Source organism: Chiloscyllium plagiosum, chromosome 21, assembly GCF_004010195.1.
Source record: "Chiloscyllium plagiosum isolate BGI_BamShark_2017 chromosome 21, ASM401019v2, whole genome shotgun sequence".
NCBI lineage: Eukaryota > Metazoa > Chordata > Chondrichthyes > Orectolobiformes > Hemiscylliidae > Chiloscyllium > Chiloscyllium plagiosum.
In genome coordinates, this window is record NC_057730.1 from 14,671,053 (window position 1) to 14,695,555 (window position 24,503).

Sequence of the window (24,503 nt, forward strand, 5' to 3'; positions counted from 1 at the left end):
GCTATCTGTGTGTGAACCTGAAAGTGGTGGGCACAGTCCTCAATGAGTACATCGCGTTGGTGGAAAAAAATGATATAGGTGCAGGCATACGAGTGAATGATTGTGAACTATGAGAAGCAATTAATATTGAGGGAAAACGGAGGTAGTAGCAGACCCTGGCGGTATTTTCAAATCCTCTCTGGCCACAGGTATGGTGCCAGAAGACTGGAAGACTGCTAACATGGTCATTTTATTAAAAGTGGGATGAAGAGATAGACCAGGAAATTGCAGTCAGTCTAACCTCAGTGATGGGGAAGTTATTAGGAGTGTCCTGTCCCTCAGAATTCTATCTGTGCTTAGAGAGACATAGCTGAAAATGTGTTGCTGGAAAAGCACAGCAGGCCAGGCAGCATCCAAGGAACAGGAGAATCGACGTTTCGGGCATGAGCCCTTCTTCAGGAACACAGAATGCTGCCTGACCTGCTGTGCTTTTCCAGCAACACATTTTCAGCTCTGATCTCCAGCATCTGCAGTCCTCACTTTCTCCTTAGAGAGACATAGGTTAATCAAGGATAGTCAGCATGAATTTGTTAAGGGATGGTCATGTTTGAAAAGCCTGATTGACTTTTTTTTTGATGAGGCAACCAGGAATATATTGGAAGGATGTGATTGCACTAGAGAGGGTGCAGAGGAGATTGACCAGGATACTACCTGGGCTTGGAGGGTCTGAGCTGCAAGGAAAGAATGGCTCGGCTGGGGTCGCTTTCTTTTGAAGGAGGAGGTGGAAAGAGATAGAAGAGTACAAGAATATCAGAGGCATACATAAGATGGATGTGAAGGCATCTTTTCCATCAGTACAGATGTCAATAACCAAAGGACATAAATTTCAAGTGAAAGAAGAGAAGAGTTGTAGAAATCTTTATTCATCCAGAATGCGAGTCTAGAGCTTACTATCTGAAAGGGTGGTTGAGTCATAAACTCTTGTAACATTTTGGCAATGGTTAGATCTTCACTTGTCTTGCCCTAGGATCCAGGGCTAAGAGCTGTAAAATGTGCAGTGTCGTCAGAAACAAAAATGTAAATTGCTCAGCAGGCCTGGCAACTTCTGTGGAGAGAAATCTGAGTTAATGTTTTGGGTTCAATGATCTTTCCTCAGAATTCCATCAATTCCTAATTTCCAGCATGCACAATTCTTTCTGTTTTTATGTAATATAGTCAGATCCTTGTTGACCAGCATGGACACCATGGGCTAAGTGGCCTCTTAGGATTGATTCCCTACAGTATGGAAACAGGCCATTTGGCCCAACATGCTCACACCGATCCTTTGAAGAGTAAGCCACCCAGACCTATTTCTGTTTGACTAAAGCACCTAACACTATGGGCAACTTCTCATGGCTAATTCACCTGACCTGCACATCTTTGGATTGTGGGGGGAAACCAGGGCACACAGAGGTAACCCACGCACACAGAGGGAGAATGTGCAAACTCCACACAGACAGTCTTTCTGGTCGTAATCAAACCCAGGTCCCTGATGCTGTGAGACAGCAGTGCTAACCACTGAGCCATGTTGGAAAGGAGAGGAGATGGGATGTATAGTAATGGCTATCATTATAACTGGCGCATAAAATACCAGAAGATAACTTAAATCCTTCCAAAATCTTTTCCTAGTTGTGACTAATGTTCAGAATTATTTCTGGTTTAAGTTAACTGATTTTCATAAATAAGTCTGATAATTTGAAAGGCAATATGTGGCATGATGAGAGAATTTGTTTTACCTAAGTCTTTTAAAAAAAAAGTCTTGTTTTGTTTTTCAGAGTGAATATTTTGATGATGTGGTAGAAGAGTTACAGAAAGAGTTTTACCGAAGTATGTCTGGAGTCAGTGATATAGATGTGGACGTATGGCTCAATAACACATTGATTCCATCCCTGCCATTAATCACAAAGACTGTTTTGGCTTCCAATGACAGCCGGAGATTCCCATGTCCTCTCTTCAAACGAATGTAAGTACAATTTAATGCATCTTCAACTGAAATGCTTACAATTTCATGTTACTCCATGCATGATTCAGTAACCATTCAGCTGAACACCTCTGTAATTAACTTCTGTCCAATGAGAACACGCATCACATGGAACTGGAGCATATATGTAATATGTAAGGGTCCTCAGAACTGTTGCAATCATCTTGATTTGTTTCCATTTTTTCTTTTCTCTTCACTTCTAAACATATATTGTGAGAAACATCTCTGGGTGATCGCACAGTCTCCGTTATGATGAGCTGTAGACTGAGATGCACCCTCTAATAAGTATTGGTGAGGGAATCTTTTTAAGCTTTTCCCATTCTCATAAACAAATATTAGGAATAAGAAGACTATAATGCCAGTAACTGTTCTCTTTTATCCCAGTCTGAGATTATCAAATTTCCTCTCTTGGAGTGGAGCCATATCTGCCTTTTAAATGAGGACTGCTTAATGTCCAGACACTGTAGCACTCTGAATCAGATGGACAGTTTTAGCATGGATGGCTTTTGCCAAGTAACTGCATCTCTCTTCCCTCCCTCTCCCCTTCCCCATAGATTGTAGGACATGAGAGGAGTAAACTGGAAGACCCCCAAGGTTAATTTTGAAACAAAAACGGGGAATGCTGGAGATATTTAGCAGATTCGGCAGCATCTGTGGACAGCAAAACTCAGAGTTAGTGTTTTGAGTCCAGCATGGTGCTTTTTGCAGCTTTGGAAGAAGCAGAGAAAGAGGCTATTCAACCTGCCGTTTCCATGCTAGCTCTTGGCAAGAGCAAATCAGCCCAGGTCATTCCCACACAGAGTTGTTTTCTTGGTCTATATTTTGTTTTTTGTTGCCAAAGTACAACAGCACTTGCAACCCCCCTTCTCCTCCTTCCCCTTCCCCCAAGAGAATGTTTGGCTCTGATTCTGTAGAGGTGTAACCCCTCTGGTCTTTATAGTCCCTATCCATTAGAATTAGTCCAAATACCTTGTGAGTCAAATGCTTTCCTACCTGCACTAGCTATCAGGCCATGTATCTCTTGTTCTAGTTGATGCTCACTGTCAAATGACACTGAGGTGTAATGTGGAAGTTAAAGTAAAGGTCACTTAAAGTTGCCATAATCTTCCCAGACCATGGGGCTGTTGTCTAATGAGAGAGAGTTGACTGGTAGTGATTTAACCTGCAGCTCACCATACCTCAAGTAAGGGAGAGGTTTTAGAAGAATAGGGGAGATCAAATTATGGTATGCAAGATGATAAAAGGTGTGTATAAAATAGACATGGAGCGGATGCTTTCTCTTGTGAAGCATGCTAGGACGTGAGGTCATAGTCTTAGGATAAGGGGCAGCAAATTTATAAGAGTTGGGGAGAAACTGCTTCTCCCAAAGGGTTGTGAACCTGTGGAATTCGTTACCCCAAAGTGCTGGGACAGTGAATAAACTTAAAAAAGAGCTAGACAGATTTTTCATTGGTAAAGGGTTGAAGGGATATGGACAGAAGGCTGGAAAACAGAGGTGAGGAGCATATCAGCCATGATTGAACAGCAGAGCAGACTCAATGGGCTAATTCTGCTCCTATATCTTATAAGGTTGAGGAAGAGAGCCCTTTAGGGTGACTTCAACTGGTGCTAGAATTGAATCCTTGATGTTGCTATTATTCTGCGTTACAGACCAGCTGTCCAGCCAACTGAGCTAACCACCCATCCTCCAATGTGGAGCTTGCTACCATTTAAGGAGCTGCTTGTTGGTCACTTTCCTACTCCTCCAGCGTCTGCTTATCCCTGTTTCTACCTATGTAGAAAACTGACATAATTCATTACCTCTGGTTGTTCAAACTCATTCCTCAAAAAGCTCCAAAGCCATTTGACAACAACATTAGCCTCACACTAAAGAAGCAATCTTTCATTCCTCAAACATTATTCGTGTCCATGGGACATAAAAGCTCATCATTGTTTCCCCAACTATTGAACCCAATGTCATTTGCTGCTTTGCCAATTTTCATCCTGTTCTATATATAGCTGAACCTCCCCACTCAAACTGGCCATAGTGCTCTAATGAATCATTATCCTCACAAGTATTATTTGCTTGGCTCTGCTTGTTTGCCTCTTGACCCCTTTCTGCACATTTTTAAGTATAAGGTGACTATCTCCAGAAGATATTATGGAAGGTATTAATTATGAAAGGATATTATACCATATGGGGAAGAATGTATGATGTCCATTCTTCTGATGGACTGATAGCGTCACACTTTTTTGTTGTTGGAAAGTGGTTTCCATCGGCAACCCTGCAATTATTGCCCCAACTCATTTATTCAGAGATAGTGTAATATGGCCATAGAGCTGTACAGCATGGAAACACACCCTTTGGTCCAACTTGTCCACGCTGACCAGATATCCTAAATTAATCTAATCCCATTTGCCAGCATTTGGCCCACATTCCTCTAAACCTTTCCTGTTCGTGTACCCATCCAGATGCCTTTTAAATGTTATAACTGTACTAGCCTCCACCACTTCCTCTGGCAGCTCACTCCATACACGCACCACATTCTGTGAAAAAGTTACCCCTGATGTCCTTTTAAGTCTTTCCCCTCTCACCTTAAACCTATACCGTCTAGTTTTGGAATTCCCTACCCTATGGAAAAGACCTTAACTCTTCACCCTCTCCATGACCCTCATGATTTTATAAACTTCTATAAGGTCACCCCTCAGCCGCCAACACTCCAGGGAAAATAGCCCCAGCCTATTCAGCCTCTCCCTGTACCTCAAACCGTCCAATCCTGACAACATCCTTGCAAATCTTTTCTGAACTCTTTCAAGTTTCACAACAGCCTTCCTATGGCAGGGAGACCAGAATTTAATGCATTATTCCAAAAGTGGCCTAACCAATGTCCTATACAGCTATAACATGATCTCCAACTCTTATTCTCAATGAATGACCAATAAAAGCATTAATATACTGGTGGGGAGATTTGCTAGAGATATTCGGGAGGATTTAAACTAGTAAGGTTGCAGAGTGGGACCCAGGGAGATTGTGAGAAAAGAGAACTACCTGAGATTGGTGCAGTTGGGAAAAGGAGCAAGTCAAACAGTCAAGGTAGGCAGAAACAAAGCAGAGAACGAGGTAGGACTGATAAATTAAACTGCAATTATTTCAGTGCAAAACGCCTAACAGGTAAGGCAGATGAACTCAGGGCGTGGTTAGGAATATGGGACTGGGATATTATAGCAATTATAGAGACATGACAGAGACCGGGATATTTATTCCCAATTCCTCTGCCTCCGCCATGTCTGGTCCCAGGAGGACTAGTTCCACCGTAGAACATATCAGATGGCCACCTCCTTTAACGACCGCAATTTCCCCTCCCACATACTTGAAGGTGCCCTCCACTGCATCTCATCCACTTCCCGCACCTACACCCTTGAACTCAACCCCTCCAACCGCAACAAAGACACAAAACCCTGGTCCTCACCTTCCACCCTAACAACCTCCATCCATTATCCTCCTCTATTTCCGCCACCGACAAATGGCCCCCACCACCAGAGATATATTTCCCTCCCCACCCTTTCTGGAAAGGCCAATCCCTCGTCAGACCCCCAACAACTCACTCTCCCCTCCTGGCACCTTCCCCCGCAGGAATTGCAAAACCTGCACCCACGTCTCCCCCCTCACCTCCGCCCAATGCCCCAAAGGAACCTTCCACATCCATCAAAGCTTCATCGGCACTTCTACACGTCATTGCTCCTGATGCGGTCACCTCTACATTGCGGAGACAGGATGCCTTCTCGCAGAGCGTTTTAGGGAACATCTCCAGGACACCTGCACCAATCAACCCCAATGCCCCATCGCCGAACACTTCAACTCCCCCTCCCACTCTGCTGAGGACATGCAGCTCCTGAGCCTCCTCCATCACCACTCCCTTACCACCTGATGCTTGGAGGAAGAACGCCTCATTTTCTGCCTTGGGACCCTCCAACCCCATGGCATCAATGTGATTTCACCAGTTTCCACATTTTCCCTCTCCCACTTTATCCCAGTTCTAAACATCCAGCTCAGCACTGTCCTCATGACCTGTCCTACCTGCCCATCTTCCTTCCCATCTATCTGCTCCAACCTCCCCTTCAATCTATCACCATTGCCCCACCTCCATCCACCTTTCACACTCTCATCTACCTTCTCCCAAGCCCCACCCCCCTCCCATTTATCTCTCCATCCTGGATACTCCCAGCCTCATTCCTGATGAAGGGCTTTTGCCCAAAACACAATTTTCCTGCTCATTTTTCGGATGCTGCCTGACCTGCTGTGCTTTTCCACACTCCCGACTCTAATCTCCAGCAATTGCAGTCCTCACTTTCGCCTCAGGGATATTCAGGACTGGCAGCTTAATGTTCCAGGGTATAGATTCTACAGGAAGGATAGAAAAGGGGGCAAGAGAGGAAGGAGAGTGGTGTTTTTGATAAGGGAAAACATTACAGCTGTATCTAGGCAGGATATTCTGGGGAGTACGTCCAGGGAAGTTATTTGGGTGGAACTGAGAAGTAAGAATAGTCAGTGGGAAGTTGAGAAACAAATTTGTAAGGAGATCTCAGTTATCTGTAAGAAGAGTAGGGTGGTAATGCTGTGGGATTTTAACTTTCCAGGAAAGAAGATAAACCTTGGGCAATACAGTCACTGTGTTGCTGGGTCTCTCACAATACTTTTAAGTAGTGACTTCATGTTTACCAGCTGTTTGATTGTGCATGCAGAGGAGCTAAAAACGACCTTACCCTTTATATGAATTCTCACCCTGAATATTTTAAACTATTTGAGTTCATTTCAAATTAACAGGTTGATAGAATGTGAAATAGTTTACAGGACTTTCACACAAGTCTATAGCCTTTTTTTTAAGAATTACAATTTGAATGAATTTCACCCTCCTCTGTGAAGATGATATCATTAATTCTGGATATCTGTAGATCTGAAATGTTCCTTTTGCTTCTGTACAGAGTTGATTTACTGAGCTATTTCAAAGGTCGTCTGAAAATCAGGGATCAAGAGGCTGTATATAAAAACTTATTAACATACCATAAAGGTAATGAAATAAAATTTGATCTTTTATATAAACATAGCTGTTCCTGTTCAGTGATTTAATCATCTTGTGGTTTGATTAATAGGTGAATTTTCATATCTATGATGTCCTCGTTAATACTTTTCTAATCTCAGAATAATTCAATCTTCTTATTTTTGTCCAGTTTTGCTTCAAAGGATTTTGTGTTTACATGCCTGCAATTTCAAACCTATTTTTAGAAACTAAAGGACATTGCGAGATATTCTCTTGTGCTCGTACTACCAGCATCTCTAAAGAGAGGAGTATATGCTTCTTACAAGGCTGGGTTTTGCCATTTGAGTCTTAAACTGGCTCCTATCAGTGCAGGGTAGATTTACTCCTTTAACAACTTAAGCTTTGCTCTAGACTTTTGGTTTAACTTGCAGCATTTTCAATCCTGTTTTGACCAATGAAGATACTAAAGGTAAGAGATGTGTTGAATGAGGTTAGACCACTTGCCTCCAACAAATATTGTTCAAATTAAAGATTATTTGGACTTTAATGTTTTTGTTAAAAATCTGCATGCTCAATTAATGGTGAATGTTTTGATATGAGGTGGAATATGCCTTTCATGAAAGGAGATCTGTCAGCCGTACGTGATCTGGTTTACTGATCGTTTTGGTCCTACCTTATGTAGTTGACTTTATCCCAGATTTTCGCCACAACAGAGAAGGGGATTGCAGAGGCAACTGGCCACATTAAGTCAACAGTTGCCTCCATAGAAATTGGATTTTGGCACCCCTTTAGATGAAACTTGGAATTTGTAGAATAGAGCAAGTCTGAAGTTTGTGGTGTTTTGTTTTGGATGTACAATTAAGAGCTATTTGGAGAGCTATGGTGCCCTTTTAAGTCTGGTCTTGGGACACCTTTGAGGATGGTCACATGTTCTTTTAGGGAAGTAAGGGACTGTGTGCAATTGTTGAAAGAAGGCATAAGTGTACTTAAAAAGTGTATAAACTTAATACAGTCAAGCTGATAGTTGACAGACTCATCAAAATCAGATGTCAACACTGTCAGAAGGAGCTGTCAAAGGGAGATGCGTAAAGCATCAACCCACATAAAAGGCCTAACCATTGTTTTTCTGAAAAAGTAATGACTGCAGTGTTTAGAAAGGGTCTGTTAACCTAAGCTTGCCAGTTTCCATCATTGGATTACAATTGCATGACTGATTCCACAACCATCTGCTATGAGTTTTTCTGAAGTCGCCTGTCCCAACGTTTTATCCAGGCCGATACCCCAGGCCAATCACAGGTCTGGACTGCCTTTTTAAAGGTCAGTTTCAAGGAGCTGGGAATTCTTCTGTCTCTGCGCATCCAACTGCGACCCAAAATCTGGATCTCTAAATTTCCTGAACACAAGGGAGGTGATGGCCTAGTGGTACTATCGTTAGACTACTAATTCAGAGACTCAGATAATGTTCTGGGGACTCGGTTTCAAATCCCGCCACAGCAGATGGTGGAATTTGAATTAAGAGTCTAATGCATGAATTCATTGTCAATTATCAGTAAAAACCCATCTGGTTCACTAATGTCCTTCAGGGACAGAAACTGCCATCCTTACCTGGTCTGGCCTAATGTGACTCTGAACCTACAGTGATGTGGTTGACTCTTAACTGCCCTCTGGGCAATTAGGGATAGGCAATAAATGCTGGCCTAGCCAGTGACACCTCATCCTGTGGAAAAAAGTTGAAGGTAATTGATATATAATGCCTTATTCCTATGTATATTTAAAAACATCAAGCCACATCTAGGAACCAACTCAATGGAAACATCTCAACAGAATATGATTTAAACCTCAACTGATGTCTCAAATCAGAATAAAGACATTTTTTTGACTGGTGCTTTTGGCTAGTTTAACATGTGCATCAGTCCTTGTCAGAAATCTGGTGACTATTTGGTGCAGAGTTGCCCCTATTAAAGGAGTTTAAAAACTTTCAGATAGTCCACATATTACAGCATCCAACGCTTTATCATTTTGGCTAGAGAGAAATTCTGGAGGAAAGGATGAGTGTATGAATTGAAGTAGATTGGACACTCAAAAGACACGAGAGAAAAAACATCAAGTTTGCCTGCACCAAGATATGAGAATAGTTGCTGAAACAGAAAGGAAAAGGTCTGCATTTCACATGTGCATTTAACATATTGCAAACAAAGCTTGTAAACAAAGTTGAAAACCAAAAGATAGTCGTATGTGGCCTCAGCAAACACAGAGGTAAAGAAAGACTTACCATTCATTTATGAAACAGCCAATGTGTACATACAGCAAATCCCTCCAAGCAGCAGTATGATAATGTTTTGAGTATACAACGTAATCATGTGGTAGTAGGATGAGAAGGTTAGTGAAGGGAACTAAATTATGTACGCCTCATAGTAGAGGTCACATGACTACAGCAGACCAGGAGACATTTTTCCATGATTGTCTTTCAAATCAAACATCTCCTTTTTGATACTTGCCATTTAATGTCGACCACTGTATAAAACAAATCTGGCAAACAGACAACATATATTAAAGTGTGTTCAAAAGCAGTCGTTGCCAGGCTAATGATCCTTTTCTGTGACAGTAATGATGACAAATCCACAATAATTATCTGTTTCATTCTGTTGCATGATTTGGGCTTTCCTTTATTCATGTCAACTCAAGATGTTTCTTGTGTGAATAAAAATATTGAAATTAATGGAATATTTTTTGTTTTTGTTTCCAGCATTCCCTCTTTATTGTTATAACAACAGCAGTTTTCTCCTTTTCCTGGAAACATATTTTCAAGATTACATTGTCTTTCTAACACTGAAGGATGTTTCTTTACTGGTTCCTCCTGACCGTGTGGCTAAGGTAAATGAAAGTAATCTGTGAAATGGAATGGAGAAGGCTATCTTTTTCCAGATCAACTTTAACCATAAACAATGTTCAATTGGCACCTTCCTCAATGATCTAAGTGACACAGTGAACTCACTAGGAAATAGGAATCCAAACGTCCAGATTATTCTGCAACATATTACTAGAAGGAACATTGAAGTCTTGTTACTATAATTGAATTGAATTGAATTTATTGTCATGTGTATCGAGGCACAATGGAAAGATTGGTTTGTGAGCAATACAGGCAGATCACAGAGTTAAGTAGCATAGATAAGTAAATAATAGGTAAATAGCAGCAAAAACAAAACCACAGGTACAGGCGAATGTTAGTTTTTGTGAGTCCATTCAGTATTCTAGCAACAGTAGGGTAGAAACTGTTTCAAAATTGGCTGGTGCGTGTGTTCAGGCTTCTGTACCTTCTCCCCGATGGTAGAGATTATAGAAAAGCATAGCCAGGGCGGGATGGATCTTTGAGAATGCTGGTGACAGCAGGTCTGGTAGATGGATTCTATCGATGGGAGGTTGGTATTTGTGATTGTCTGGGCCACTCTCTGTAAGTGGCTCCAATCTTGAATGATACAGTTGCCATACCACGTAGTAATACATCCAGACAAAATGCTCTCAATGTAGCACCTATAAAAGTTGGCGAGGATATTTGCTGTTATGCCAAATTTCCTCAGCTGCCTGAGGAGGAAGAGAAGTTGTTAAGCCTTTGTAACCAGTGTGTCCACATGAACAGTCCAAGAAAGCTTGTTGTAGATGACCACTCCCAGGAGCTTGATAGTCTCCAGTCGTTCCACCTCTGTGCTGTTGATGTGTAGGGGGGCATGAGCAACACTGAAAGTCAATAATGAGTTCCTTGGTTTTGCTGGCATTGAGAGCTAGGTTGTTCTCCGTGCACCATTTTTCCAGGTCTTCCATCTCCCATCTGTAGTCTGTTTCATTGCCATCTGAGATTTGACTGACTTTGGTGGTGTTATCAGCGAACTTGTAAATGGCATTTTTTTTAAGATAACATACACATAAAGTTCAAAGATTTGCAGGTTAGGTGGATTGGCCATGCTAAATTGCCCGTAGTGTTGAGGGCTCTTTAGGTTAGGTGGAGTAGCCACGGAGATAGTGAGGACTGTAGGTGCTGAAGAGTCAGAATCGATAAGTTGTGGCGCTGGCAAAAGCACAGCAGATCAGGCAGCACCTGAGGTACAGGAGAGTTGATGTTTCAGGCAGGACCCTTCATCAGGACTCCTGCATTTTTCCCATAACCCAACTGATTAACAACCTTTGTATCTCTGTCTTAAATGTCCACAAGGACTCTACCCCCACAGCTCATCTGTGACAAGGACTTCCAAAGACTCTCAACTCTCTGAGAGAAGACATTCCTCTCATCTTAATCTTAAATTGGCACCCCTTTATTCCAACACTATGCCTTTTGGTCCTTGACCCTTCCATGAGGGGAAATATCCTGTCAGCATTTACCCTGTCAAGCTCCTTAAGAATCCTATTTGGTTTATACAGATCACCTTTCATTCTTCTAGACTCCTGTCAGTAGAGTCCCCACCTGTTTAATCTTTTTTTTAGATTAGATTAGATTCCCTACAGTGTGGAAACAGGACCTTCAGCCCAACAAGTCTACACTGACCCTCCGAAGAGCAACCCACCCTGACAAATGCACCTATTATTTAGCAATTTAGCATGGCCAATTCACCTAACCTGCATATCTTTGGACTATGGGAGGAAACCGGAGCACCTGGAAGAAACCCATGCAGACAGGGGGAGAATGTGCAAACTCCACAAAGACAGTTGCCCGAGGTGGGAATTGAACCCGAATCCCTAGCGCTGTGAGGCAGCAGTGCTAATCACTGAGCCACTGTGCTACCCTCCATTGTTCATAATGACAATCCCTCTATATCAGGGATCATCATAAGACCAGAAGACATAGGAGCAGAAATTAGGCCATTTGGTCCATCGTATCTGCTCCATTATTCTATCATGGCTGATAAGTTACTCAACGATTCTCCTGCTTTCTCCCTGTAATCTTTGATCCCTTTGCCAATCTATCTATTTCAGACTTAAATATACTCAATTACCTGGCCTCCTCAGCCTTCTGTGGCAGTGAATTCCATAGATTCACCACTCTCTGGCTGAAGAAGTTTCTCCTTATCACCGTTCTAAAAGTTCATCCCTTTACATGAAGGCTATGCCTTGGGGTCCTCGTCTCTTATGCTAATAGAAACATCTTTCCAACGTCCACTCTGTCAAAGCCATTCAGTATTCCTTTGTTGGTCTTTGTAGGCTTCCCAATCCTCTGGCTTCCCACTGCCCTTTGCCACATTATATGCTTTCTCTTTTGTTTTTATGCCATCCCTGACTTCCCCAGTCAGCCATGGTTGCCTTATCCTCCCTGAACCATGTCTCTTTTTCCTCGCGATGAATCTCTGCTGGGTCCCCTGAATTACTCCCAGAAACTCCTGCCATGGCTGTTTTACTGTCTTTCCTGCTAGGCCCATTTCCAAGTCAATTCTGGCCAGCTCCTCCCTCATGCCTCTTTAGTTGCCTTTATTCAACTATTACCTTTACCACTGATTCCCACCTTCTCCCTCTCAAATTGCAGAATAAATTCATCATGTTATGGTCACTGCCACTTAAGTGTTCCCTCACCTTAAGCTCCCTTATCCAGTCTGCCACATTCCACAACACTAAATCCAGTATTGTCTGTCTCCCAGTGGGCTCCACAACACACTGCTCCAAAAAGCCAATTTGTAGACATTCCACAAGTTCCTTGTGATCCCCTACTAACCTGATTTTCCCAATCCATATTGAAATCCCGCAAGATCACTGTAATCTTGCCTTTCTTACACGCCTTTTCAATCTCCTGGTGTATCTTGTGCCCACACCCTGACTACTGGAGGCCTGTATATAACTCCCATTATGGACTTTTCACCTTTGTGGTTCCTTAACTCTATCCACACAGATTCTACATCATCTGACCCTACATTGTTTCTTGCTTTTGATTTAATTTCATTTCTTACTAATAAGGCAACTCTCTTGATAGGATGTATATCCTTGGATATTTAGTTCCCAGTCCTGATCCCCTTGCAACCACATCTCCCATACACATTATACCTGCCAATTTCAATCTGCACCATCTTTGTGAACCTTCTCTGAATGGCCTCCAATGAAATAATATCCTTCCTTAAATTAGGGGATCAAAACTGCTCACAATACTCCAGATGTGGTCTCACCAGGACCTTGTACAGGTGTGGTAAGACTTCTCTACTCTTATGATTAGATTACTTACAGTCTGGAAACAGGCCCTTCGGCCCAATAAGTCCACACCAACCCTCCGAAGAGCAACCCACCCAGACCCATTCCCCTACATTTACCCCTTCACTTATCACTACGGGCAATTTAGCATGACCAATTCACCTAACCTGCACATCTTTGGACTGTGGGAGGAAACCGGAGCACCCGGAGGAAACCCAAGCAGACACAGGGAGAATGTGCAAACTCCACAAAGACAGTTGCCTGAGGCGGGAATTGAACCCGGGTCTCTGGCGCTGAGAGGCAGCAGTGCTAACCACTGTATCACCAACCCCCTTGAAATAAGGGTCAATATTCCTGATTCCCTGCTGCTTCAGTGTGCTAGTTTTCTGTGTTTGATGCACAAATTCTCCCAGGTCCCTTTGTGTTCAGTTTTCTGCAGTCTTTCTCCATTTGAATAATACTCTGTCCTTTGTTCTCATTGGACTTTTGAAATATCTTTCACCGCAAAATATCTGTTTCACCCCTCTTGCTATTTTGTTCTTCCCTGTAACTATCACCCCAGATTCATTTTCTGAGGGACCTGTGTTCACTTTGACCTCTCTCTTCCTTTATAGGTATTTGAAGAAGTAATTCCTCCTCATCATGTGTTTTAAATCTGCTACCCCTTATTCTAAAACTATGACCGCTCCTTCTAGATTACCATATAAGACGAAATATCTGCTCTACATCTACTTTGTCAATTCCCTTTAATCATAAAATCAGAGCATCCCTACAGTGTGGTAACTGGCCATTTGGCCCAACAAGTCCACACCGACCCTCTGAAGAGTAATCCACGCAGATCCATTCCCCTTATCCCCTATTACTGTACATTTCCCAAGACTGACCTACCTAAACTACATATCCCTGAACACAGTGGGCAATTTAGCATGGCCAATTCGCTTAACCTGCACATCTTTGGACTTATATCTTATATTTTTCAATTAGATCTCCTTTTATTCTTCTGAACCTATAGAGTACAGCCCTAAGCTGCTGTTTCTCTTCATAAAACAGATCCTCAATCTCTAGAATCAATCTCATGAACCTCCTCTGAAACGCCTCCAAGGCAACTACATCCTTCAAGTATGGGGAACCAAAGCTATACTCCAAATGTGGTCTCGCTAATGCCTTGTACAGTTGCAGGAACATTTGCCTACTTTTATGCTCTTTCCCTTTAGCAATAGTTGCTAAGATTATGTTTGCCTGCTATACCTACTTACTAGTTTTCTGCAATTCATGCACAATGACACCCAGATTAAGCTGCACCTAAGAACTGTGACATTTTTCTCCATTTAGATAGTAAACTGCCTTGCTATTCTTAGGACCCTGCATTTATCTACTTTAAGCGCTATCTGCCAAATTTTGGCCCATTCACCTCGTCTGTTCCTATCCACTTTTTAAAATCTCTTCATTGCAATTTACTTTCCCATATGTTTTAACGCCATCTGCCAATTTGACTAAAGTATTTCCTATCCCTGCGTTCAATCCTTAATATAGATTGTAAGTAATTGAGGCCTGAGGACTAAACCCTGTGGCATTCCCACTAATTACATCTTGCCAACCAGAAAAATATCCATTTGCTCCAGCTCTCTGCTTTCTATTAGTGAACCAATCCTTAACTCAGGAGAAAGTGAGAACTATAGATGCTGGAGATTAGAGTCGCTGGAAAAACACAGCTGGTCAGGCAGCGTCCGAGGAACAGGAGAGTCGACGTTTTGAATGATGAAGAGCTTATGCTTGAAACGTCGACTCTCCTGCTCCTCGGATGCTGCCTGACCAGCTGTGCTTTTCCAGCGCCACACTTTTTGAATCCTGAACCCAAGCTAATGTATCAACCCTAACTTCATGTGATCTTAGCTTACATATTAACCTTATGAGCAGCACCTTATCAAATGCCTTCTGGAGTCAGGATGAACTGTAGCTGCAGGATCCCCATTATCCATTTCACTCGTTACAACTTTCAGAAATCTAGCAAATTAATCAAATATGATTTACTTTTCATAAAACCATGCTGACTCGGATCAATTATGTTTTGACTTTCCAATTGTCCTGTATTACTTCCTTAATAATGCCTTGTAACAATTTCACGATGACAGACGTTAAACTGACTAGTCAGTGGTTTTCTACTGTCTGCCTTGCTCCTGTTTGAATAAGGGGTGTGGAGTCTTGGCCTCCTTATCCAAGAAAACCTGTGCTCGCCTTGGAGTGAGTGCAGTAAAGATTCATTGAACTGGTTCCTGGGCTGACAAAATGTTTGGATGAGGGGATGGTGGGTTGACTTGGCCAGTATTCACAGGAATTGAGAGGACTGAGAAGGGATCGTATTTAATCATTTAAAAGTTTGAAGGGGCTGAACAGGCTGAATCAGGGAGGATGTTTCCTCTGGCTTGGGGGCCAGAACCAGGGGTCACATTCCTAGGACACCCGATAGATCATTTTTGACCGAGATGAGAAGAAATGTTTTAATTCAAGGGCATTGAACTATTTTTTATTCACCAGGAATGTGGGCTTTGCTGGTTGACCATTCTGGTTGTCTTTGAGAAGCTGATGGTGAACTACTTTCTTTGAACGGTTGTAGTCCATTTGCTATAAGTTAGGTATGCCCATGTGCTATTAGGAAGGGAGCTCTTGGTTTCGGACCCACTGAAGGAACAATAATGTGTTTCCAAGACAGGCTGGTGAGTGGCTTAGAGGGGAACTTGTTGGAGGTGGTGTTCCTTCATCCTGTGGTAATGTTGTGTTTGTGGGTTTGATATGGGGATGTGATGGACCGATTGTACTATCACTGGACTATTTACCTAAAGGGCCATGAAATATTCTGGGAACCTGGGTTCAAATCCTACAATGGTGGATGGTAGAATTTGAATTCAGTAAAAGAATCTGAAATTAGGAGTCTTGATGGTAACCTTTTAGGGAAGGAAACTGCCATCCTTATTTGGTCACGTGACTCCAGACCCACAGTAATGTGGTTGATTCATAGCTTTCCTTACGATTGCGCAATAATTGCTGGCCTAGCCAATGTCACCCTCATCCTACAAATGAATTAAGGTGCTGTGAAGGAGCTTTGGTCTGTAGATTCGGAACCTGTAAATGTTTCCACAAAAGAGGATTTTGGAGGTCACAACATTGAATATATCGAAGAAAGAAATAGGTTTCTTGAGGCTAGAAGTGTAAATAAAGGTTATGGAAGGAGAATGGGAGTTTACTGTCAAAATAGAAGATCAGATGACCTTGTTGAGTGTTGCAAGGTCTGTTGCTCAGATGCAGGTGCAGGTGTGAAATTTCCTATTCTCTCCCATCACTGATCTGCATTTGAGAAAGATTTTACACTCGGATGGATTCCTTTCATATTCACGTCCCAATGAACTTTCAAGCATTTTATCTGTTCTGACTTGGACAAATTAATTTTTGGCTCAGTGGTATATATACATACATCTATTCCATCCAGCAAATAACAGTTAGTCATTGATGCACATGGTTTTGAAATTCTCTATTGTATTTGTACAGGTGCTGAGTACCATCGCTCCAAGTGAATTGGCTGATCGGTTGAGAATACCTGGATTCATTAATGACAACAGGACTCTAACCATTGTACTTCTGAATATCAAACCCATCCAGAATTTGGCTGCATTTATAGATGCTTTCACCAATGCAACCCAAGATGTGAGCTCAAAATATTACTTATACTTTAGGGATTGCAAGAATTAACACAGACAAACTTTAGTGTTCAACATTCCAAAAGTACCAAATAATCAAAGAGGTAACTAAATACTAGAGGGAAAGTAATGGGGCTAAAGATCAATAAAACCGATTACCTGATGGGATTCCAGGCTATTAAATGGAGCTACCGAGATAGTGGATGCACTGATAGTAATCCTCCCAGAACCCTTAGATTCTAGAAATGTGTTAATGGATTGTCAATGTGACACCTCTATTCAAAATGGGAAGGAGTTGAAAAAAGGTAACTCTAAGTCAGTTACCTTAGTGCCTGTTTGGGAAAATGTTAGCTGTTTTTGGATGTAAAAGCAAAGCATTTAGAAATGCATAATATGATCAAGCAGAGTCAGCATAGCTTCATGAAGGGAAATCATGCCTGACAAATTTATTAGAATTCTTTTAAGGAGGTATCAAGCAGGATTGTAAAGGGGAAGCAGTGAATGTAACTTATTTGGATTTCCACAAGAGTTGACATTAAGGACACATTTTCAGGAAGGCAATCTGTAACTACTGGAAAAATACTGCAGAAAGCTGCAGCACAGAGAGATTTGTGAGTCCTTGCAAATGATTTACTAAAATCTAGCATTGATGTTCTACTGGTAACAGGGAAGACAAATGAATGTTGGTCTTCTGAAATAAAGGGAATGGAGTCTCGAAATAGGGAAGTCTTGCCAAACCTATGCAAGGCAGTAGAAAGACCATACCTGAATTATTGTGGCAAAAGTGAGGACTGCAGATGCTGGAGATCAGAGTCAAGAGTGTGGTGCTGGAAAAGCACAGCAGGTCAGGCAGCATCCGAGGAACCGGAGGATCGGCGTTTTGAGCAAAAGCTCTTCATCAGGAATGAACCCTTCCTGCTGAAGGGCTTGTGCATGAAATGTTGATTCTCCTGCTCCTCGGATGCTACCTGACCTGCTGTGCTTTTCCAGCAAACACTCTCGACTCTGAATTATTGTGAACTGTTTGGAGGCAGTTCAGAGAGTGTTTATTAGGCTGATCCTCGTTATGGAGGGATTTTCTTATGAGGTGAGGTTGAGTAGATTGGGTTTGATTCATTGGAGTTTAGAAGAATGAGTGTTGACCTAATTGAAACATACAAGATTGAGGACTTGACAAGTGTTGATGCAGAAAGGTTGTTGTCCCTTGCAGAAGAGTCTAGGACCAAAGGACATAAGCTCAGAATTAGGGGTGCCCAGTTACGATGGAGATGAAGAGGAGTTTCTTCTGAGGGTAATGAATCTGTGGAATTCTTTATTGCAAAAGGCTGTCCAGGCTCAGTCATTAAGCTTATTCAAGGCTGAGGATAGACAGATTTTCAATCAGTAAAGAAATCAAGGGTTATGGAGAAAAGGTAAGAAAGTGGAGTTGAGGATTATCAGCTTAGCCATGATCTTAGTGAGTGGTGCAGCAGACTCAGTGGGCTGAATGGCCTACTTCTGCTCCTACATCATGGTCCTCAGGTCAATTTGCTGACTGGAAAACTGGCAGTTTGCTCCAAATAGTTTTTCGGCCAATTCCTAGATCTGTTACCTGTACTGGGCTGTGCTCATAATTGACCACATTAATGTTTTATGCTCAAATAGTTCACTCCTGTACCTAATTTGTAGAGACACATTTTTGACAGCTCTGTGAATTAGTGTGCTCAAGTGATCAATTTGATATTTACTTTTAAAATAAATCTATTCTCTTTTCCATTTCAGAGCAATATTTTATCTGCTATCATAGCAGGTTTGTGGCCTCAGTTTACTGAAAACCTGCCTGAACTCAGTGATGCAGAGGTGGATACATGGCTTAATACCAGATTGGTTCCATACCTTCCATTTATCACCACACGTCTTTTGGTTTCCAACAGCACTCTCAGAATTCCATGCCTTACCTACAGGAAAATGTAACTATACTCCTAATCTTATCTTGTACTGAAATAGTTATAATTTCATATGTCAGTCAATATACGCAGCATAGATGCGTGATACAAGTTTCCACTGTCTAACAACCAGAATACATATGTTATACATTGTTATCTACCAATTTCATTTAATTTTGAGTTTGTCCACTGCACTTCCAGATATAAATGCTGGGCAGTCACCTGGGCCATATTCTGTTCATTATGTTGATAAAGTGTTGACCAAGATGCAACCTCTTAAGCCTCACTTATTCAGAATCATCATAATACTGAGAATATTTTCAAAATGTGTTAGGCTGACCAAGTGTATTCTCAAGTATTCGGGGAGGTGGTGATATGGTGACAATGTCATCCAGGAATCCAGGCTAATGTTCTCGAGACATGTGTTTAAGTTGCACATAGCAGATGGTGAAATTTGAATTGAGGAAAAGCTGGAATTCCAAGCTAGCTGATTGATGACCATGTAACCACTGTTGACAGTCATTAAAAACCCATTTGGTTCAGCAATGCTCTTTAGCTTTATCAAAGGCAACCTGCCATTCTTCCCTAGCCTGGCCTTCATGTGATTCCAGAACCACAGCAATGTGGTTGACTCTCAAATACCCACAGAAATGGCTCAGCAAGTCACTTAATTCACCAGACTGTGACCCAGAAGTAACAATAGTGAATGAAACTCGACAGACCACCTAGCATTTACCTAAGCACTGTAAAGACCAATGGCAAACACCGTTCTGTGAAGTCTTCCTTACCACCATCTGGAGACTTGTACTAAAGTTGGGAAATTCATCCTCTAGGCTAGCTAAACAACAGCTTGGCAATTTCTGTAAAGTGTAATAACTGAGTATGATAATGTTCCAGACACCACCATCACCATTCATGAGTATATCCTCCAACGGACAGGACAGACCCACTAGAGTTGGCAGCGCAGTGATATAGTTAGGAAGGGGTTGTCCTGGTAATCCTCGACATTGATTCTATGCTCTATGAAAATCCTCATGACATCAAGTCATGTTCTCTCTCACACACACACTGAAAAGGCATTCCTCTAAATTAGAGGAAGAACTGAGAGTGGCAAAGGCACTTCATGTTTCATATTGCTTGAAGGATTGTGAAAAAATTGATTTATTTCAAGTTTTTCAGAAAAACCTGGAATGGCTTACTTCTATTCTTTCATGGGATGTGGGTATCGTTGGCTGGGCCAGCATTCATGACCCATCCCTAGTTGGAAGGGAACTTGTAGTTGGTGATGCTCCCATGTGTCTGCTGCCCTTATCCTTCTGGATGGTAGCTGTTGTGGTTTTGGGAAGAGCTGTCTAAACAGCCCAGAGTGCATCCTGTAGTGCATCCTGTAGATTGTACGCGCTGCTGCTCCTGACAGTGGTGGAGGGAGTGAGTATTTGTGGATACGATACCAATCAAGCAGACTGCTTTTCCTGGGTGTTGTCAAACTTCTTGAATGTTGCTAGATCTACACTCATCCACAAAAGTGGGATGTGTACCATCAAATTCCTAATGTGTGCCTTGTAGATAGTGGACAGGCTGTGGGGAGTCAGGAGGTGAGTCACTTGCAAGATTCCTAGCCTCCAAATTTGAACCATGGTCATATTAAGTTCAGGAACTGAATGGCCCTGGCAGGACCCAAACTGAGCATCAGTGAGCAAATTATTACTAAGCAAATGCTGCTTAATAACATTATTGATGACACCTTCTGTCACATTACTAATGATTGACAGTAGACTAATAGGGCAGTAATTAATCAGGTTGGATTTATCTTGCTTCTTATGCAAGGGCAGTTTTCCACATTGTCGAGTAGATGCCAGTGTTGCAGCTGTACTGGAACAACTTGGCTCAGCACAGAGCAAAGTCTGAAGCACAGGTGGCAGTTTGTCATTCAAAACTGGATGTGTTAGGACTGCAGACCCTATCCCTGTTGTTTGTGGAGTCACTTAGCTTTGTTTATCAAATTCTGCCCTTGCAGTTTGATACGCAATTTTTTTGTAGCTTAACCAGGTTGACATGTCATTTTTAGGTATACCTGTTGCTGTTCCTAGCATGCCCTTCTGCACTCTTCATTGAACCAGGGTTGTATCCTGTCTTGATGGTATTGGTAGAATGGGGAATATGCCTGGCCATGTAGTTGTAGATTGTGTCGAAGTACAGTTCTGATGCTGATTGCCAAGCGTACCAGTTCTGAATTGCCATATCTGTTCAAAGCGATAGTGCCACACAATGTGATGTAATGCCTGTACAGTCTTTATTCTGTCACCTTTCATTTTCTCTCTGTGTGTTGGAACCGATGTGTGTGTGAGAAAATGAGAGGAAGTGCAGCATATAGAGGAAACGGGGGATTAGGTGTTTCTGCTTTTAGTTTCATATAAATATCCATTTCTATTCTGCTTTAAAATTATCTTCACAAATTAAACTAGATATGAAAATTCAATTCTAAAATTTTGTTAAATTTAATCTTTTAGTGTCAATACACTGAACACCCTCTACACACGTTTAAATGCTGAACAACGGACTGAAATCTACAAGGGGATCAGGACGTACTTACAACAAGGTAAACCTTTGAAAGTTTCAGTTATGGGAAAACTACATTTGCTGTTACCTTCGTAAATGATAAAAGGGGAAAGGAGAAGGCAGAGCTTTCTCTGCTGGTCACCATCCAGTGAACTCTGCTGGAATTGTTGCAAGAGTGGATGCTGGTGAGTGAAGGATGTGTCGTGATTGTGAATCATCGTTCAGTTGAATATTCTGCTGGTATTGGACACATAGGCTCACGTATTAGGGCAACTGATCGCAAATAAACTATATGAAATAAACAAATCACTTTGAGGAGCTGAGAAAATTGGAAAAGTAATTGGAAACATGTCCAATGATGGGTGTGAGTTGATCGACAAATCTTACTTCCTGTGTCAAGATCTCAGAGAGACACGTCCTTTGAAAGCACTTAGAATTGAATTTCTTGTGGCAAATATTTATAATGGAACTGGGTTGCAGAACACATTTTGTCACACTTGGTTGCTTGCATTAGTGTCCAAGTGATTAGTCTTTTGTTGCAAGCCTTTCTCTGTATGTTCGTGTCTATGCGAGGGCGAACAACTATCATGCGATAATTGAAATTGGCACTAAACATTGTCAGTTTTGCTGTTTTGATACTGATCTTGCTTTTCCTAGACGTCTCATCTCCTAAATCAAATGTACTGCCCTGAACCTAATGGTGAATCAAAGGGGTGCAGCTATGGGCTCAATAAAAACCTATAAATACCTATTAATAAAAACCAATAAAAACCAGTGTGGAAACAGTGTTTCCACAGTTTCCACACTGTAAGTAATCTAATCTATTGCAGTATATGGAATTCAAAGCAATTTTCCTGAGATCTCTAAACACAAAGTCCAGAAATACATAAGTGAATGTGATCATATTTATTGGATCATTTTTCTCTGTTGGCCAGCACTTTGCAACATTAGATGCACCTGGCAATGATCGAAGCTAATGTTCAAAGTTTAAATTGATGGAGGGAAAGAATAATAAATTTGATAAGAGGCACAGTGTGTTGATGATTGACTGACTGTTTTATATCTGGTTATTGTATTAGATTGAATAGATCCTATTCCTTCGTCCCTCTACCCCTTGAAGTTTTAGGAACAATATCAAAACTAGAGGCTTTCTATTTTCATTTGCTCAAGAATTCTGGAATATCTGTTATTTCTGAGTTACTTTTAATGTAACTCTGTGCATTATATATAAACAGAATAGTTTTTATTAATCATACAAGAAAAGGAATATTTAATGGAATTCAAAAATAGTATTTGTATTTTATGGCAATTGAAAATCATTAGGAATATTGTGGCTCAGTCAGTTGTGATTGGAATTAGGAAAGGGAAATGAAGCAATAAAAATTTAGTGTTAATGATTTAGCAATATTGAGCACATTAGTCAACTAATCATGGAACCAACTTTGTTGATTACATCTCAGCTCAAGACATGTTTATAAACCTTCCTCTAAGCTCTAATAATACAATAAGATCCTTACAATTCACTGGCAATTTCAATATACGTTATAGACAATAGACAATAGGTGCAGGAGTAGGCCATTCTGCCCTTCGAGCCTGCACCACCATTCAATATGATCATGGCTGATCATCCTTAATTAGCATCCTGTTCCTGCCTTATATCCATAACCCTTGATTCCACTATCCTTGAGATCTCTATCCAACTCTTTCTTGAATAAATCCAGAGACTGGGCCTCCACTGCCCTCTGGGGCAGAGCATTCCACACAGCCACCACTCTCTGGGTGAAGAGGTTTCTCCTCATCTCTGTCCTAAATGGTCTACCCCGTATTTTTAAGCTGTGTCCTCTGGTTTGGCATTCAACCATCAGCGGAAACATGTTTCTTGCCTCCAGATTGTCCAATCCTTTAATAATCTTATAGGTCTCAATCAGATCCTCTCTCAGTCTTCTAAACTCAAGGGTATACAAGCCCAGTCGCTCCAGTCTTTCAGTGTAAGGTAATCTCGCCATTCCAGGAATTGACCTCGTGAACCGACACTGCACTCCCTCAATAGCCAGAATGTCTTTCCTCAAATTTGGAGACCAGAACTGCACACAATACTCCAGGTGTGGTCTCACCAGGGCCCTGTACAGCTGCAGAAGAACCTCTTCACTTCTATACTCATTCCCTTTTGTTATGAAGGCCAGCATGCTATTAGCCTTCTGCACTACCTGCAGTACCTGCATGCTTACCTTCATTGACTGGTGTACAAGAACACCAATATCTCTCTGTACTGCCCCTTTACATAAATTGATTCCAGTAAGGTAATATAGATGTTATAAAGATACACAGACAGATCAAGCATTCAGACAATTCCAGAGATGGGATTTCCTTTACATTCATCAATAGCAAATGCAAACAAACCTAATAGAAACTGTAATATGCCCTCACAACGCAAACAAAATGCTGGTGTGATGAACAACAAGCATTTTACAGTCTACAATGTCCCCAGCTCTCATCTACAATCAAAAGCTTTCTGAAAGTCCAGGTACACTACATCTACTGAATCTCCCTCGTCCATCTTTGTGGGTTTGGAGATGGGAGGGATAGAATATGTACCTTGTCCATCAATTATAGATTGTAATTATGTTGTGTGATCACTTATGACTACATTTAATACAATTTGGAACTATGCATTGTTATTCAGGTGTAAAGTGAAGCGAGGGACATGCAAACACTGTTACCAAATTATAAATATAAGCATAAGATTTCTTTTCATTCTTTTGGATCAGTCACCTTAGAATCAGTTGCAACAGCACCACTGAATGCTTAAAATGCTTAAGAATGGGAACTTCTTTATATTTAAGTAGTGAGCTACTATTTCCACAATTGCACTAAGGTCTAGCTCTAATTTTTAAACTATATCCCCCAGACACACTAACCATTGGAAATAGCTTCCGTCTACCCTGTCTGTTCCCCTTAATAGCTTGAACTCTTCAATCAATTGACTTCAATCCTTCTAAATTTCAAGCAATACGAATGTACTTTGTGTAATTTTTCCATGTAATTGAATCTACAAGCTCTAAGTATCATATTGATTGAACATACTGTGTTTAATTACAAACACTCCAGCAATCCTAAGATGTGACATGCAGAATTGCTCCATTTAAGT

At 41.4% G+C, this 24,503-nt stretch overlaps 1 protein-coding gene across 1 annotated transcript in view; it reads left to right on the forward strand.

The window, feature by feature from the left end:
* Nucleotides 1–24,503, forward strand: part of LOC122560427 — a 225,201-nt gene that overhangs the window by 189,265 nt on the left and 11,433 nt on the right. The window contains exons 71-76 of the mRNA XM_043711060.1: nucleotides 1,794–1,981; nucleotides 6,962–7,047; nucleotides 9,764–9,891; nucleotides 16,723–16,878; nucleotides 18,633–18,820; nucleotides 21,307–21,395. Of these exons, the coding sequence (XP_043566995.1) occupies nucleotides 1,794–1,981; nucleotides 6,962–7,047; nucleotides 9,764–9,891; nucleotides 16,723–16,878; nucleotides 18,633–18,820; nucleotides 21,307–21,395 (835 nt within the window). The remainder of the gene's footprint in view (nucleotides 1–1,793; nucleotides 1,982–6,961; nucleotides 7,048–9,763; nucleotides 9,892–16,722; nucleotides 16,879–18,632; nucleotides 18,821–21,306; nucleotides 21,396–24,503) is intronic.